General features: G+C 35.5%; 1 protein-coding gene across 3 annotated transcripts in view; it reads right to left on the bottom strand.

Annotated features, from left to right (window-relative positions):
• Nucleotides 1–306: 306 nt before the first annotated feature.
• The window catches only part of LOC149795384 (ADP-ribosylhydrolase ARH3-like), a 36,892-nt gene continuing 18,053 nt past the window's right edge, over nt 307–19,145 (bottom strand). For all 3 annotated transcript variants that reach the window (XM_089965170.1, XM_089965171.1, XM_089965172.1), the window contains exons 4-7: nt 15,204–15,439; nt 13,664–13,797; nt 7,814–7,896; nt 307–5,888 (exon numbers count right to left, since the gene is read on the bottom strand). In XM_089965170.1, coding sequence (XP_089821296.1) covers nt 5,655–5,888; nt 7,814–7,896; nt 13,664–13,797; nt 15,204–15,439 — 687 coding nt within the window. In that variant the 3' untranslated portion in view covers nt 307–5,654. The remainder of the gene's footprint in view (nt 5,889–7,813; nt 7,897–13,663; nt 13,798–15,203; nt 15,440–19,145) is intronic.

Raw genomic sequence — 19,145 nt, 5'->3', positions numbered from 1 at the left:
CTGGACAATACCATTAACAGCTGATGTAGCCTTGATTCCTATGATATTTACCACACAGCATCAACAGTCCATCAAAGTTTATGTGGCACTCTTGGAGAACAAGCAACAAGAACAACAAAAAAATCCCAAATTACCTCCCTTGGACAAAATGGCATCCTCTGAATATTCTGTGGTCATAAAAATGACTGAGCAAAACAATGTGTATAATTAAAACTCTGATTTACAATGCTTGCAATACAAGTATGAATCATGCATAATGTTGATTCATTTCTTTAGGTTAGCAAAGGAAAGATACAAGCCTGTAAGCACTGTGAAAATGTTTATTATGTAACTTAAAATACAACTTTCACTGAAATCTTGCAATCTGTATGAACCTTATTATCATTCACAGTAGGAATTTTATATCATCATATAAGTGTGGGTGGGTGGGGGGACTGCATTCTTAAACTGTCTGATTTAGAAAAAACATTTTAAAACCATTATAAAATTGCTTCAAAATATTTGTTCCTTCTATAAGAAATTCCCTTCTGTCATCTGTTGTAAAAGATTTGGGATCAATAAAATGGATCTGTTCTCTCCACATTCAGCTATATAGCATGAAATAAATAACACAAGGAATGCAAATAAAATTTCATTAATAAACTGCCACTACAGTAGTTATTGCATCCCACTGTCATATAAACATAGGGGTTTGGTACATTCCTAAATTATGATTTAGAAAAAACATTTCAAAAACATTATAAAATTGCTTCAATACATTTGTTCATTAAAGATTAAATTCCCTTCTATCACCTGTCATAAAATCATAAAAGATTTGTCATGGGATTAATATAATTTATCTGTCCTCTCCACATTCACCCATATAACAAGAAATAACATAAGGAATGCAAATAAAACCTCTTTTAACAAACTGAGGAGTCAACAGAGCATTGAATATGCTTGCTTTTAAGTTGAGTCCAATTGCAAACTGCACAGATCCAGATCTGCTGTTGCATAATGTACCAGCAGATGCGTGTCTATGTAGTTTGCTAGGTATAATCATCAGAAGAAGCATTACAAACACTGATCTGCTGGCACATTATGCAATGGCAGATCAGGGTCTATACTGTTTGCAGATGGACATAACTTATGCACAATTATATCTGGGAGATATTGCTATGGTTTATGTTTCTGATTATATACTTGCACCATTCTGACCATTCAGTTATACTTATTATGCAAGCAAAAAAGTTTTTTTTTTAAAGATTATATACTTGCATCGTTTTCAAACCTGCCAACCCTGACGAGTCCATCTCAGTACGGCAGTTGATTTTTTTTTTCCGTAAGATTTACCAGTTTTCAGTAAGGTGTAACAAAATATCAACAATTGCTACTGTATAGCTGGAAAACGTAATTAAAAGTTTGATTTATCAATGATAAACATCATGTTTATTTACCACTAGTACAGATGCACAAACTCTTGTTCCAAACCCTATGCAGTTCAATGGCTTGTTGCTATCTCTCAACTTGACATAATTCTTAGAAATTCTTTTCCATTTCACATGACGACAGCAATCATATCTCCTGCCATGAGACATACTCAAATTGGCATGTGATGTCCAATAAACGTAATTGTGTCCTTTCCAGCTTTTATTCACGAGAATCTGAATATTCCTTTTTATTCTTCTGTGTTGCTTATTAACACTTATAGAAACTTATTTTCCCTTTCGTCTTAAGGACTCACAGTACTAATTCAGTTCCCATAGTAAACCTATGCAAACACCATGATATTAAAAAATAACTTAAAATTTTTTTGAGTGCTCATTATCAAACCTATATTTATCAGTATAGATGAAACCTGGATGTCAGCTTCTGTATTGAGGAAAGGATATGAACCAGGGCATTTTCTGGACCTGCATGTGTTTGAAACATGTGCCTTCAATTCTGCACCAAAGAGTCAGGTGCTAATTCTAGTAAAGAGTATTCCAAACTCAAGACTGTTAAAGGACTGAAATTCCATCAATAAAACAATGTCTCTATTTTTTTTCCACTTACAACTAGAATAAGCTCTCAAAAGATTCTTTTTCCTAAAACATAACTTACATTAGTAACCAATCCTCTTCAGCCAAGCCCATATATACTCTATTTTATGTTCACCCATTTCCAGACTGGTTCCCATTTTTCCATATCATTAGTACCATGTCTCCTATATTCATCCTAGATTTTCTTGACCGCCCTAGGAATAGTAGTTCAATATATAAGTAAGCATAGTTCTGCTTGACAAAGATTACATTAGTGAATATTACATTATATTGCAAGTTCATCTTCACCTAAAGACCAAAGGTGCATTTCAGGCAACATTTAAATATTTGAGCTTTATTTAAGAAAATCAGAAAAAATATTGAAAATAAAGCTGTCTAACAACAATCATCTTTTTTAATATCACCATTTACCGCTCTTCAATTTAATGCTGTAATATATTGCCATCCTTGTCATATTACAAAATTAATAAGTAACAGGTCAAGGTGACCATATGTACATGTATTTTTACAGAAAAAGAGATTTAAATGACAAAAATTACCTAAAATTCCCCCCAGAAGACATATAATTTAAAACTAAGTAAGGTAGACTTAAGTTCATTAAAATGCAAAATATGAACTTTCAAAACATTCACTGAAAGAAATTAGTGGGATGAAAAGTCGTGAGAGGTCATCACCGTTAAGCATGGTGGAATAGACCTAAGTGATCATATCTGAAGCATTATGTTTTAAAACACAACTAGGAAATATCATATTGCTTACTATAATTACTCTATAAATGGTAAATTGTACATATGTATTGCTTAGATATAAACCAAAGTGCTAAACACTCCACCTAACATAGTCAAATCTACATAATGTCCCCCCTCCCCCCTTCTTGGCAACAGTTGATACATCGGAATAGGTGTTAAATATCCCACTGAAAGTCACTCTGTGGTTTACAAAAATCACTGTACTACTGTGGCTGTCTATAGGACTCACAGTACTAATTCAGTTCCCATAGTAAACCTATGCAAACACCATGACCATGATATTAAAACTTCAATAACTTGAAAAAAATTTTGTGCTCAAGATCAAACCTATATTTATCAGTATAGATGAAACCTGGATGTCAGCTTCTGTATAGAGAAAAGGATATGAGCTGCTGCATTTTCTGGACCCACATGTATTTGAAACATGTGCTTTCAATTCCATACCAAAGAGTCAGGTGCCAATTTTAGTAATGAGTGTTCCACAATGAAGACTGTTAAAGGACTGAAATTCCATCAATAAAACAATGAATCTGTTTTTTTTTTCACTTATAACTAGGATAAGCTCTCAAAAGATTCTTTTTCCTAAAACATAACTTACATTATTAACCAATCCTGGTCAGCCAAACCCATATATACTCTATTTTATGTTCACCCATTTCCAGGCTGGTTCAAATCTTTCCATGTCATTAGTGCTGTGTGTTCTTAAACATGCATCACTTTCTGGATGCCATTTAAAAAAATTATATAATCAACATTTTGATCATGCAGACACTTTGCATGAACAAATAGGTGCAGTCGTAAGAGTTTGTGGTGCTGCTGTAAAGTTAGTCTGGTTCCCTGACTAATTTTACTAATTCTAAGATGAAACCTGGATCCAAATAAAACATGGATAAACCAATTATCCAGATTTTTTGGCAACAATCATTTTTCCGTAGTTTTTGCTAGTATGCCACAAGTCTGTATTTTAAGGGTAATTTTTGTAAGACTTATGGCAAAATCCTAAGAGTTGGCAGGTCTGCGATTCTGACCATCAGTGATACTTAGGCATGTAGAAAAGTTTTTTATTTACAGATTATATGCTTGCACCATTCTCACCATTCAGTTATACTTATGATACATGCATTAAAGGTTTTTCACAGCTGATATACTTGCACCATTCTCACCATTCAGTTACACTTATTATGCATGTAGACAGTTTTTTTTTACAGATAAGGTGCAAATACTGCATATTCAAAATTGAGATACTCTGAAAAATTCAGAAACAACAACCATGTAACAAAAAAAATGTCATTTATAATACAATAACTATCTAAAATTATTACCATGAATACTTTTATCAGCAACTCTTAAATTTACAGGTAATAATAATATATATATATATATATATATATATATATATATATATATATATATATATATATATATATATATATATATATATATATATCATAAGTCTATAGCAATCATAGAAATGAATACAAATAATTAGGGCCCTGCACCAAATTGCAGGACCAATACTGTAATCACCTTTTATTTATTTTTTCATGAGTATGTCCATTAACAATTCTTGTAACCACCAAAGTTCAGTGACCTAGAGCTACTGCCCTTCATTTTTAATCTCCACTACTGAAGACATGTGTAACCAGCAAAGCTCAGGAATGAACCAAGATATTCTTATTTAATTTGATGTGCACACTGTCTCATAGACCAGGATGCGTCTTTGTATGCATTTTGTATCACCTCCGTCTGGGACAGAGTTATCTCCCTTGAAAATTAATTGTGTCAAATACTAGCCAACTTATTTTGATACAGTTTGGTGTGAACACTGACTCTTAAACCAAAATGTGCCTTTTATGGGTTTTCTCATCAACTCCATTTTGGATAGAGTTACACCCCTTGGCAACTAACTTCATATCTTCTACCAGGTCTGTTCCTTCTAACCATTAGAGCACAAAAACAACTCAAGATATTCTGATGCTATCTGTAATGAACATTTTCTATAAATTTGCAGGTCTTTTGATGGGCATAACTTGTGCACTATGTTTTGGACAGAGTTATGCCCTTGTCATGCAATTTCTTGTCGTCTCATGGAAGCCTGGAATATTGCTTGTAATCTGCATAGCTCAAGAGCCATTCAATATCATTTTAATAGAATTTGTTAAGAACATTGTCTATTACACCTTTATGTACCTTTAATGGGCTTTTTGTCTTGCCAATACCATTTTGGATTCAGTTAAGGGCCTTGTTTAATGAACTTCATATTTACATGGGCTGTTGCTAGCTAATCAGCATAGCTTAAGAACCATTTGACATTCAAATGCAATTTGATAAGATGTTTCATAGACCTAGATTGTCATTCCTTTGTTCAAGTCCCATGAGCAATCTTGTTTGTGTGCATGTGCATGTGTGTGTGTGTCTGTGATGCATCCATCATTAATAACTCTATTTCTGTCTATGGATTAGTTAAACATGACTTTATCAAGCAGTACAATAAAGTAGAAAGACAAGTGTTTTGCAGCCTGCTGCTTAATTTCTATCCCTCTACAAATAAATAAAATAGCCACATTTCATAGACCTTTGTAGCAACTGGAAAACAGAAGTTCTGGGTTACATTTTTTTCCAAAAGAAAGAGTAAATTATGTGGTAAACTGAAGACAAAAGTTTGAAGAATGCAAGGCCTGGACCAGAAACTGAAGTGTCCTGGAAGCAGGGACTCCTACTTCATAGAGTTCTGAATTTGTCATTGAATATTACTTTTGCTCAACATTTCGTTATTAGAATATTTTCTTTGTAGCAAAAGCTTTCAAAATTTGCTGCAATAAAGCTGGACCTGACAACAGTCTGCGAAAAATATTATCATAAAATTTAGAGCATATTGTCTATCTCAGTCTTGATCGGCTTCCGATTTCATGGCCTGATCTTCAATAGGCAATTCAAACAACTGTGCTGCATACTGACGAGCATCTGCTACTCCCTCACAAGCTTCTTGCCATGATTTAGGCACTTCCTCAATCCCATAATAAGCTCCTGCTATTGCACCTGCCATGGTTGCTATGGTGTCTGTATCTCCTCCCAGGGAGATTGCGTAGATAATTGTCTTTTCAAATGGATTTCTATCCTAAAACAAAGTAAAATTCCAATTCAATATTCAGGACATCTTCAATACCAAATGTACTTACTCACAGGTAGAGTCCAACTCCAAACAACACTGAACAAGATCAGCGGTTGCATAATGCATTGGCAGAACAGGATCCATGTTGTTTGTTTCCAAGCAAACTGCACAGATACAGATCTGCTGGTGCATTATGCAATGGCAGTTCTGGATCTGTGCAGTTTGCAGTTGATAAGACTTATAAGTGAGTATATATAGTATTCCTCTTTCAGCAAGTGTCATCAGTAAGGATAATTGCTCATAAATGTTGATGTAACTTTAGAACAAGAGTTTTACACAGCTAAGGGTCCAAGCACTCCAAATACTAAAATATTTAAAATTTAGTTTGTTGTTGGTGTCATTGTTGTTATAGGGTTTAATGCCATTTTTCAGCACAAGATAGGCTATACATGGCAGCCAGTATAAATGGTGGAGCAAGAACCCATGAAAACCCCGGAAAGAACCACCTACCCACAAGAAGCTACCAGCAAGCATTCTCACATACCCACAATGGTCGAGCCAGAGACTCAAACCCACGCAGACAGAGGTGAGATGGCAGTAATCTTTAATGGCGAGTGCTTTAGACCACTCAAGGCCTCCACAAAACTAGTATCAATGCACCTGCAGATTAGGGTCTATACTGTTTTGTTCTACTAATTAGTTCTAAGAAACTGCATAGACACCAATATGTTGGGATCATTAAGCGATTGCAGATTGAGATGACTTATATACAAATATGTACAGTACGACAGTTTCAAGTATCGGAATACACAAATTAGCCATAATAAGTTAAACATTCCCCATTACTACTATTTCTTTTCTCTACTGTATTTAGCACATTAATCCTAATGAATCAGTCTGTGTCCTTCTAGGTGCCCCAGGTGGCAGGACATAACTGATAAACTACTGGCATTGCACAGGATCCAGTAAGAAATCTGCTACTTCAATCTGTTGTACATATTACTAGCCAATACATCTGTGCATAAAATTAAAAAGAAATTTGCTTGATGAGAGAATAACAGATATGTTTCATTACTTCACCACTCGTGAAAATACTGAGTTTTCACCAACTCAATGAAATAGATCAATTATACACTCATTTCAAGCAAATATCCTATTTTTTTTTTACTGCTTTCCAGTAATCTGTAAATATGGTTCAACTGCTTTGATTGGAATTACCACTTATGAGGGGTAAAGCAAATAAATGTATTACATAAGCCAACTCTGGCAAACAATTTAGTGGACCAAGACCATGTGTCCATCAAGCTTTAATGATTAGTTTTGTTACTAGTGCTGAGACTTGTGAAAAATGCCAAAATATAAACCACTGTGCAAAAGTTTACATAATCTGGAATCCCTAATCTCTATGACAGACCCATCCCAACACAAAAACATTTTCTAAAAAGCATCAAGCTAATACACTATATAGTATGGGATTCATGACATTATATAAAGCATAAATACCAGCAAACAGGGTACATCTAATGATTTCCTCCATATCTAGGAAATGTTTAGATGTAGCAATTAATAAAATGTACTTGCTTTAAAGTCAGATCCACATGCAAGCTGCACAAACTCTGATCTGCCACCACATAATTCACCAGCAGATCTGGGTCCATGAAACTTGTTAGGAGTAATCAGTAGAACAAACAACATAGACCTGATCACCTGGCACATTATGTGATGGCAGATCAGGGTCTACGTTATTTGCAGTTTGACCCAACATCTAAATGACTATATATGGTATATTTCCTTTATCAAAGAATTTACCTCTTACTTACAGTTCTGATTTATTGCCTTATTCACTGTGCAGTATGGTAAATTTCATTTTACCATTAGTGATGGTATTAAAAGTTATATTGGAGATGCCCCCACCCCTAATATTGACTTACCTTTATGCCTTTTAATTCTCTTGTAGCTCTCAGGAATGCATAAACCGCTGCTGGGACGGAATTTAAGGCTGATATGTCAGTACCTAAAAATGTTGTCATATCATTCATTATTCAAAAGAAAACATGTTGCAGTAATAAGCATAAAAATAAACTAATATTTAATTAATTTCATTAATACTAGTATAAGGGTTGTTTTCTCACCCTTACGCCTTTCAGCACAGTAAAATTCAAAATGGTGCATGTAACCATTGGCAATGCATTGTCAAATGCCAAGAGATAGAAACTGACAAAATTCCTGGCATTCTTATAGACCCCCCCCCAATTACATTTTCAGAGACACAAACCTTTTTGACACCTTTAAACCATAAAACACCAGTAAATAAAACTTGTCATTTTCCCCGTCCCCTTTCAAATTCTTCTTTTATCTGTTAATTCAGTTATGGGCAGTTGCCTGAAAGAAAGATCTTCAATAATGCAAATAAGATTCTGACTTTTACTTTCATGTCTGACAAAACTTCCACTGCAGAACTTTCAATCTGCTGTTGACCAATAGACTAGTGAGTTGTCTAGCCCTAAACTGCTATGAATAAAAAACTATACAGAATTCAGAACACAGACTTCTCTTAAACATCATCAAGCTCTGTAATGTTGGAAATGTGCAAGGAGAGGAAGACTTGCATGTTATCCAAACGATAATAATAAGAATAAGAATAATAATAAATAATAATAGCCTTTACTTAACTAAGGCAACATATAACAGACAGTTCACACAATGGTCCTGTGGTGCCAGCAAGAGCATCAATCACAGCAAAATCCATTCAGCTGTCAGTAAATGATGAATGTGTATCTAATCTACCGTATTTCAGCTTTAGGAACATCATCTTTGGACATACACTTATCAAGACTGCATGAATCAGTAGATTTTGTATTTCCATTGGAAAGGGGGAGGAGGGTATGATAACTTAACCAAATTTGTTATTTCTTTCATTCCATCTGAATCACTTTCAAGTATAAAAGAGTTATGTAATTTATACACTAGGTCATTATTGGGCATTGGACATATGTTTATCATCTTCAATAGTCAATATCTGGGCACTTTTAGGCATCTTCAAAAAGTCTAATATTGAAATGCATGCTACAAACAATGTTTTTCATCTGTCTCCTTTATGGTTTTAAACAATATTTGTACAACAAAACTGAGTTCTCATCTGCTACAAACAAACCACCCTATTATCCACTTTTACCTAGTGGTCAAGACTGTTCCTTCAAGCAATGGAATGAATTCCGTTGTGTACCACATGTTTACCTTAAAAGTAAAGTTCAAGTGCTATGAAAGTTCAGATTTCAATACGAAAGTATGCTGTTAAATTATTATCCTGTGATGCAAAATAAGTCTTGTGATTACATAATCATAAAGTTTGCCAAAGATGAAACTATTTTTTTCTGCTAAAAACTAAATCGTCAATTAAATTTTATTCATCTGAGGTCAATTTGGAAAAAAATCAAGTATCTGTTGTACTAAATTCCAGGACTTTTCCACGACAAAACTCCTTTTCAACAAATTCAGATACTTTTGAAGGACCATCTAAAATTGCAGGACTTTTCCAGGATAAAACTCCTGTTGGATGAATTCAAGTAATTTTGATGGACTGTCTAAAATTCCAGGACATTTCCAGATATGTGTTGATGGTAGCCAAGCTATGCTGATGCAATGTTAGGATTTTAACATGCACCTTTCTCGTGACTGAGCCACCATAGCTCTTTATTCAATTAGCATTACAAGAATGGTGTAATGAAATATCATGTACCACTATTGTCGACTTGCAAAACATGCATCTGAAAAGTTCGGAAGTGTGATTTGATGCCACAAAAGAAAACATTATGTTCAATAAAAACTTCTGCAAAGCATGTTTAGACCTTAATTACCTCCCTTTCAAAAATTGCAGTTGAAAACCCCATGGAGCTAGATGGTTTCTGGCTAGAACTCTCAACTTCTTTTAACAAATGTCACTATGCACTCATCTTTGTTGTCACAAGACACCGAAATTAATGTGACATGAAGTCTAATAAACATACTGTAGTATCATTTATTATCATTGGGCTCAATTTACGTAGTTTTGTGAAGAAAAAAAACCACATTTTTGTGGGTACTTAAATTCGTGGTTTTGCCTGTCAAAGTTTGCATATTAGTAGGTACTTAATTTCATGGTTAAACCTCTACAAATACCCAAAATAAAGAATACTAAAGAATTAAACTATGATGATATAAACAGCAGTTGTTATTATTGTTGTTATTGTTATAGGGTTTAATGCCATTTTCAGCACAAGATAGGCTATACATGGCAACCAGTATTAATGGTGGAGGAAGTACCCAGGAAAACCTTGGAAAGAACCACCAACCCATGAGAAGCTAATAGCAAACTTTCTCACATATCCACATTGGCCGAGCCTGAGACTCAAACCCAAACAGACAGAACTGAGATGGCAGTGATCTGTGACAGACAGTGCTTTAGACCACTCGGCCACCTGGGGCCCCACAAACAGCAGTCACTTAATGTTTAAAATAATACTACCACCTGTATGATCAAAATCTAAGACCTGGCAAGTTCACACCATGTTTTTGGCCAAGTGAATAACATCAGTTGAAGCCGACGCAGCCAACAACACTAAACAATACTTCCATCTCTATGAGCACAAATAAAACACCTGTCATGATTAACCACTTTCGCCATGTTTTCATTTGAGCACTCAACATCAAAGGAAGCCGACACAGCCAATAACAATAGGCCAATCAGTTATTAAAATTACATATGAATGATCTCTTACTTAAACCGTTGTCCATCAAGCTGCACCATCAGTACGATCATGGCGTTAACAAAGTGGCTTAAGAGTGGTAAAATTCAACTTAGACCCCATTCAGTTCCTGGACTACCTAACCTGTCAGAAGCTGCAAACATGGCACAGGCCCTTGCTTACCAGGTAGCTAACAATGCAGCAGAACCCATGCTTCAGCAACTGTCTCAGAAAAGAAAGCGAGGAGAGTATAACAGTTATAATGAGGAAATTCGGGCAAAGATAACTAGATACTACATCAAAAATGGTGTTGCCAAGGCAGCCAGCAATTCAGTAACGATCTGAGTTGTACAATCAGTGAGACCACTGTACAGAGTATGCGGGACCAATACATAAAATTAAGAAAGCATGATGGGCAAGAACTTTCTAATTTACCCAAATCACCCCGGGGCAATCTTTTGATGCTAGGAAGCATGCTTGATGCGGAGATACAATACTGGATCAAGAAAGTTAGAATTAATGGAGGAGTGATCAATATTAGGATTGTAATGGTTTGGGCAGAGGCTGTGATCACCAAGCATACTCACAGCCAGCTGGCATGTTATGGTGGACACACCAGCATCACCAAGCATTGGGCAAGGTCACTACTTCGCTGTATGGGATTTGTTAAGCAGAAAGGAAAAAAAAGTGTAAAACAGCTGCCCTGTGATTTTGAAGAAATTAAGAAAACATTCTTGGAGAAAGTTAACACTAGCGAAACAGCACAATATTCCGGACTGTCTTGTAATAAATTGGAATCAGACCATGTGTCAGGTGGTGACTGGATGATGGAAGCCCATGGATCTAAGCAGGTGTCAATTTCTGCACTTGATGACAAGAGACAGATTATGATTTTACTCGCAATAGCAAAATCTGGAACTCTCCTGCCCCCACAAGTCATTTACACAGGGAAGAATGACAGATGAAGGGTGTAGTTTTCCCTGACCACTGGGATGTGACTCAAAGAAACACACACTGGATTAATGAAGACTCTATGATAGGTTATCTGGATAATGTCATCTCATCATTCCATATGTGAAGAAAACACGTGACCGGCTGCCCCTTACACAATGCAGTGGCAATATTTGATGTGTTTACTTAAGAACCCACCAAAGTGCAAAGATGCTAATTAAATTGAAAGACAGTGGAATCACTCCTTTGTTTGTACCTGCTTCTTGTACAGACCGACCTGAACCACTAGACTTGACAGTACAAAGAAGAATTAAAGTCACAGTTCCACAAGTGGTATGCTAAACAGGTCATGGATGCCATTATGGAAAAAGAAGCTGTTACTGGTGATGATCAGTGCACAGTATTAGTAAAAACTGCAACCTCATTAATCAAGCCAATTCACACTGAATGGACAATTGCAGCTCATGTGACAATGAGTGAAATATCGGATCTAATTATCAGTGGTTTTGAGAAAGGTAGTCTTGTTTAATTCAGCAATTTGAGGATTATTTACCTGAGAAGCATTTGTGAGTACCATGAGGCTTGACTGACACAATGTTGATACAGTGTTGTTGTTGTTGTTGTGGGGTTTAACACCATTTTTCAGCACATGATAGGCTATGTATGGCAGCCAGCATTAATGGTGGAGGAAGAACCCGGGAAAACCCTGGAAAGAACCACCGACCCATGAGAAGCTACTGGCAAGCTTTCTCACATACCCACATTGGCTGAATCCAAGACTCGAACCCATGCAGACAGAGGTGAGATGGCAGTGATCTGTAATGGAGAGCGCTTTAGACCACTCGGCCACCCCTTTGATACAGTGGCTTTGTCCAAAAATCTGTGAAAAGTGTGAGCTTTAATACTCTGCTGTTATTAGTGTATATACACAGTTTTTCAAGAAATAGTTATAGTATTTTACATGATTGTTCTTTTGGATTACAAATACGTGGATAAAATGAAATGTGCTTTCATAAGGATTTAAATGTTTCAACAACAGTTGTACTCGAATGAAGGATTGATTTGAATAAGTATTAAATTTAATTTTCATATACTGCTATTTTGTATTATTTTTTCTTTCATTTTCAGTATTACCGTTGGTTGAATGCTTATGCTTTTTCTCTATTTTCTCTCTATACTTACCTCACATATCAATTTAAGGCAGTGAGTGTAAAATTACAGCTATCAGATACCTTGTCAAACGTGTGCATTGAAACAATAAAAAATGATTTATAATTCTTGTTTCAAAAGGTTAAAATAAAAAATAAAACACATGTAAAAGCTAATATTTAATTGCCTGATTACAGTATTGGCCTTGATTTATCAAATACTAGTAGCTGTGTTAATCTCTAGGAATGAAACACTTTAAGAAAACAGAAGGAGGGGCATCATTGTACGCAGCTCTATTTTTGTTGAGGATTTAAATTCATGGTTCGGGGCAAAAATGAAAATCACAACAATTTTTCCACACAATAAAATTGATGATACTACAATAATTTGTGCCTTTCCTGCTTTTTTTCCAAGAATATGAAAATTCCTTTTTATACTACTGTGCTGAATGCTTGAGCTTTTCAAGCAGCTGATTATCAATTTGACCCTCAAAATGTTTTCGCTTGTAAGACAACATTTCAAAAATTCTATATACAATAGTTTGAGCATGCAGGCGATTTGCATAAATAAATGGGAAGATGAGTATTCCCTGAAAGTTGGTCTGATTCCCCAACCAATGTCACTGAATTTACTATGAAACCTGGGGGGCCCAGAGTGGCCGAGTGGTCTAAAGCACTCTCCGTTACGGATCATTTCCATCTCACCTCTGTCTGAGCTTGCCAGTAGCTTCTCATGGGTCGGTGGTTCTTTCCAGGGTTTTCCTGGGTTCTTCCTCCACCATTAATACTGGCCGCCATGTATAGCCTAGCATGTGCTGAAAAATGGCGTTAAACCCTACAACAACAACAACAACAACTATGAAGCCTGAATCCAGATCAAAGTCGGATAGGCCATTATCTGGATCAGACTGCAATGATGGTATTTGTGTTGTGATTATTCCAGAAATTGATAATGTACCTAAAACTTCATTAATTTCTTTTGTGTCAGGCTGTGACTCCTGCTTTACATATGTGCGTATTTTCTCCAGCTTTTCACAGTAGGACAGCTGATTTTTCATCTCCTCATTTTCATCATCAGTCTCCTCTTTTGCCCTAGAAAACAAACTTGGTAAGGTCAGGATATAATAAGGTGCCCCAATGTCTCATCAAAATCCAGTGTGCAACAGAAAATGACTCATATCAAGGCTTCAGTTTTAAAAAAACACCCCAATTTAAAAAACAAATACAAACTACTTATCTCTCTTGCTTGAACACATAGGTGGCAAGAACCCACTTAACAGCCAGCCCATGGAGCACCTGATATGATATAGGGGTCATGAAGGATTTTTCTGTATGCAAAAATTGGATGGAGAAAGTGTGTGTGCCTGAGGATTCAAAGTTTTTCCCCAGTGTTCTAGCAAAACTTAGCCCACAGCATCTTTATTCTTATATAATCAATCATAAAACACTTTTATTCTTACACGATCACATGGTATCTTTATTCTTATAATATCAATCACAAAACATCTTTATTATACACTCAACCACATGGCACCTTTATTCTTATACAATCACACAGCACCTTCACACTTACACAATCACAAAGCAACTTTATCTTTACACAATCACACACCACTTTATACTTACACAATCACACAGCACCTTTATTTTTACACAATCCATGACACAGCACCTTAAGTTGATTCTTACACCATCAATCACAAAATACATCAACAAATGAAATTTGAGTGTTTGAATACTGTGTGGTTTACTTTTTTAATAGCATACCTATTAATCCCGCCAAAATGTAAGAATAATTTAGTGTCTGGATTTTTCAAATTGCAATGAAGATGCTGAATGACTTGGGAAAGTAGCGTTTTGTGTTGCTGATATAGGTCCCATCAAGATCATCCATGTCTCTCACAAAGAAGCTGGAGAATGATTCATGAGACTGCCATCCCATGGCTTGCTATATGGTTGGAAACTGTCAACCTCATGAGACAATATGCATAATAAATTGATATGGCCATAGATACATTTTTTGAAGGCTGGGTATATAACTCAACAGATCAAGGATGAAGAAGCCTAAGTTGAAAAATCATCACTTCCTTCTCTGTTTGGCAAGAACAAATGAGATCTCCCTATTTTGAATAGCTCAGTCCATTTCAGTTCCTATTCTGAATGGCTCTGTCCATTTCAGGTAATACTTCAATGCTCGAACAGGGTCCTGATGATGCACATGGAAACAAGAACTGGTAACAAAATAAAAGACTGATTTCCCATGAGCAAGCCATAAGAGAAATCAAATGACTGATGGAACTGCTGATAGTAGGAGCTGGCTGATAAGGTATGAATTTAATGTTGGTAAAGATTCTGTCTTTGTTTGTTTATCATTCATTCAATTTTTCCTTGTATTCTGTGTGAAATGATACATGGTTCTAAGTGAAATGGTTCATGATTCTAAGTGAAATGATACATTATACATGAAATGCAGTAACTGTCAAAGTAAAGAATACTACCTCTTGGCATCTGGAGAATCTGTGTTATCTGCCCCTGCTGTTGCCACCTCTGTCTCTTTCTTACTGATAGCCTCGTCTTCCAGTATCTTCATCTTGTCACAGAGGTAATCTATGAATTGATCAGGATCAAGACAATCTGTTTTCAAGGCAAGATCAACTGCAAGGCTTTCCAGCATGGCTCCCTGCACTGCTCGGGGATGAGTGTGGGTCAACTTTGTTATTGGCTCCACTAACTCCTAAAAGAGGACTGCGAATTTAGATATATTCTAGTAAGCCTTGTCCTTCCCTAAATAATTATTTCATAAATTATTACAATATGAACAGTGTCATGGATTCTCTTTTTACTAAATGTCAGATCAGCACAATTTTCATTCAGAACTAACTAAATTCTGGTATATATGTGCATGAATGAAGTTTCATGGCAATCCTCCAAGTAAATAAATATTACAGTCATCAACTGAAGATGCGCATACTGACAAATCACTATACACCTGCAGTTTTTAGCTTTACCAGTTCTAAATTACTTGGAGGATTGCTCTTAAACTCCCTCACATTCATGGCAACCCATCAAAAACTGAGGAACTAATTGCACTAATGAGATTCTTTGCTAGACAAATAGATGGACAAACATGAGGATTCCTACAATCTCCACATCTCTATATATTAATGTATAAAAGAAAAGAAGGTAAAATTCATTTTGATTTCTGTGTTCTTTAAATATTAAATTCTTCATGGAAATTGATAAGTTATTTTAGGAATGGAATAGAGACTTGATCTCTTTATGTCTCACAAAAATTGTGTAAAAGTGAACATTAGAAAAATACCAGTTTACTGGTGATAATTTTGGTGCCAACATTTGTTTGCTTAAATAATATTATTCTGCACATTTTGTATTTTTCAAAGGCATAAAGTGCAATAGCAACTGCAGAAAACTGATTCATTAGCTAATTTGTGGTTGGACCTTTTCTACCCACACCAGTAAAGTATTTTTTTTTTTTACAAATGTAGGTGTTGCACCTCATCAAAATATATAATAAGAACTTATATTCATATATGTACATATTGCTAATATTCTGATAAATATTGCTGCAAATCCAGACTTTGAAGTTTTTGGGCCAAAAACAGCCCTTAATGTCCCTAAATTTTCCAAAAAATACATTTTAAACAGCCTTGGTAATAAATTACAGCCAAAATCATATTACTAGACTCTGTACAAAATTGCATTGCTGGAGTTTGTACAAAATCATATTGCCAGAGTCAGTACAAATTGTATTGCTGAGGTATGTACAAAATCATATTGCCAGCGTCAGTACAAATTGTATTGCTGAGGTATGTACAAAATCATATTGCCGGAGTCTGTATAAATTGTACTGCTGAGGTATGTACAAAATCATATTGCCGGAGTCTGTACAAATTGTACTGCTGAGGTATGTACAAAATCATATTGCCGGAGTCTGTACAAATTGTATTGCTGAGGTATGTACAAAATCATATTGCCGGAGTCTGTACAAATTGTATTGCTGAGGTATGTACAAAATCATATTGCCGGAGTCTGTACAAATTGTATTGCTGAGGTATGTACAAAATCATATTGCCGGAGTCTGTACAAATTGTATTGCTGAGGTATGAACAAAATCATATTGCCGGAGTCTGTACAAATTGTATTGCTGAGGTATGTACAAAATCATATTGCGGGAGTCTGTACAAATTGTACTGCTGAGGTATGTGCAAAATCATATTGCGGGAGTCTGTACAAATTGTACTGCTGAGGTATGTGCAAAATCATATTGCCGGAGTCTGTACAAATTGTACTGCTGAGGTATGTGCAAAATCATATTGCGGGAGTCTGTACAAATTGTACTGCTGAGGTATGTACAAAATCATATTGCCGGAGTCTGTACAAATTGTACTGCTGAGGTATGTACAAAATCATATTGCCGGAGTCTGTACAAATTGTACTGCTGAGGTATGTACAAAATCATATTGCCGGAGTCTGTACAAATTGTACTGCTGAGGTATGTACAAAATCATATTGCCGGAGTCTGTACAAATTGTACTGCTGAGGTATGTACAAAATCATATTGCCGGAGTCTGTACAAATTGTACTGCTGAGGTATGTACAAAATCATATTGCCGGAGTCTGTACAAATTGTACTGCTGAGGTATGTACAAAATCATATTGCCGGAGTCTGTACAAATTGTACTGCTGAGGTATGTACAAAATCATATTGCCGGAGTCTGTACAAATTGTACTGCTGAGGTATGTACAAAATCATATTGCCGGAGTCTGTACAAATTGTACTGCTGAGGTATGTACAAAATCATATTGCCGGAGTCTGTACAAATTGTACTGCTGAGGTATGTACAAAATCATATTGCCGGAGTCTGTACAAATTGTACTGCTGAGGTATGTACAAAATCATATTGCCGGAGTCTGTACAAATTGTACTGCTGAGGTATGTACAAAATCATATTGCCGGAGTCTGTACAAATTGTACTGCTGAGGTATGTACAAAATCATATTGCCGGAGTCTGTACAAATTGTATTGCTGAGGTATGTACAAAATCATATTGCCGGAGTCTGTACAAATTGTATTGCTGAGGTATGTACAAAATCATATTGCCGGAGTCTGTATAAACTGTTTTGGTGAGGTATGTACTTGTCGCCAACAAATTCATAAGAACAGCATCTTACTTTATACAAAAACAGACGAAGCTGTTGGAAGACAAGAAAACTTGCCCGTACATATTTATACACAAAGAAAAACGGTTTTGTATTTGTGAACACTTCAGACTAAGTGATGAAGAAAACACACCAAGTGGTTTTCTAACCCCCCAGATTGTGCAAATTCCTCTTAAATATAATGACCCAAGAACGAAACTTAAGCAGTCAGTATGTACTGAGGATAAAGGAACCTGTAACATCCATTACTGGGAACCAAACTTATAAAGCTAATAATGTAAATGGTTGACTTCTAGCTCAACTACCATAGTCAAGTGTGTGACCATTTGTAACTGACCAATGATAAGCTTTATCCATTTATTAAAAGAACTGTACTAAATGCACTTGGTGAAGATGTACAATGGTGGACATACAGCTGTCAGTATTTGGTGGTAATATTTCCGTTGTTAAATGCAGTTCTAATGCACATGATTTTGTGAAATTGTCATAAAGCATGACTGCTGTTCCTGATGATGATGATAAACAACTGCAAGTTTTATGTTTATTTATTAAAGTTGTTTATGTAGGAAAATACTATACAGAATTTACTCAAAGATATTGTTCACATGTAAAAAAAACAAAAAACAACTTAAACTCCCCCTTACAACAATGCCAAAAGAGAATTCTTCCTCTGGGTAAAAATCTTGAAGAAATCAGATACACCGACTTAAACTTACATGTGCAAGCACCAATGCCAACATGTAGCTATGACATCAGGGAGGGTTAAAATATAAGATCTCCTGCATTAAATGCAAGTGTCCTAATAACCCACATAATATAAGAAATAGTAAATAACATAAGGAAATAAACAGATTACAAAAGTTATAATTAATAATAGTCAACACTGTAGTGTGCAATTTGTAATTACCATTTATACTTGTATATGTCAGAATGCTTACAGAAAAATAATGAGTAAAAACTTACTTCAAAACAGAAACCACCATCTCAAAAAACATCCAACTGATGGTTGGTATTTGTTTCTAATTTGGCTAAGCTTTCTGAACGCTTGAGTCACATCAATGGTACAAAAGCAGCAGTTATTTATTTTTGCTGGTTTTCTTGTCTGAATGGCACAGATTGTTCAAACAATTCAACTAAATGTGTGAGACTATGAAAGACTATATGACATGTGTGGACCCTGGAAATGTGCAAACAGACAGTAGATGAAATACAGTGGAAAAACTGTCATACCTACCATATGTACCCATTTATAAGTTGAA

This window comes from Sinohyriopsis cumingii, chromosome 7, assembly GCF_028554795.1.
Source record: "Sinohyriopsis cumingii isolate HCF-2022 chromosome 7, ASM2855479v2, whole genome shotgun sequence".
In the NCBI taxonomy this organism is placed as follows: domain Eukaryota; kingdom Metazoa; phylum Mollusca; class Bivalvia; order Unionida; family Unionidae; genus Sinohyriopsis; species Sinohyriopsis cumingii.
This window is presented reverse-complemented; position numbering and strand designations above follow the sequence as displayed.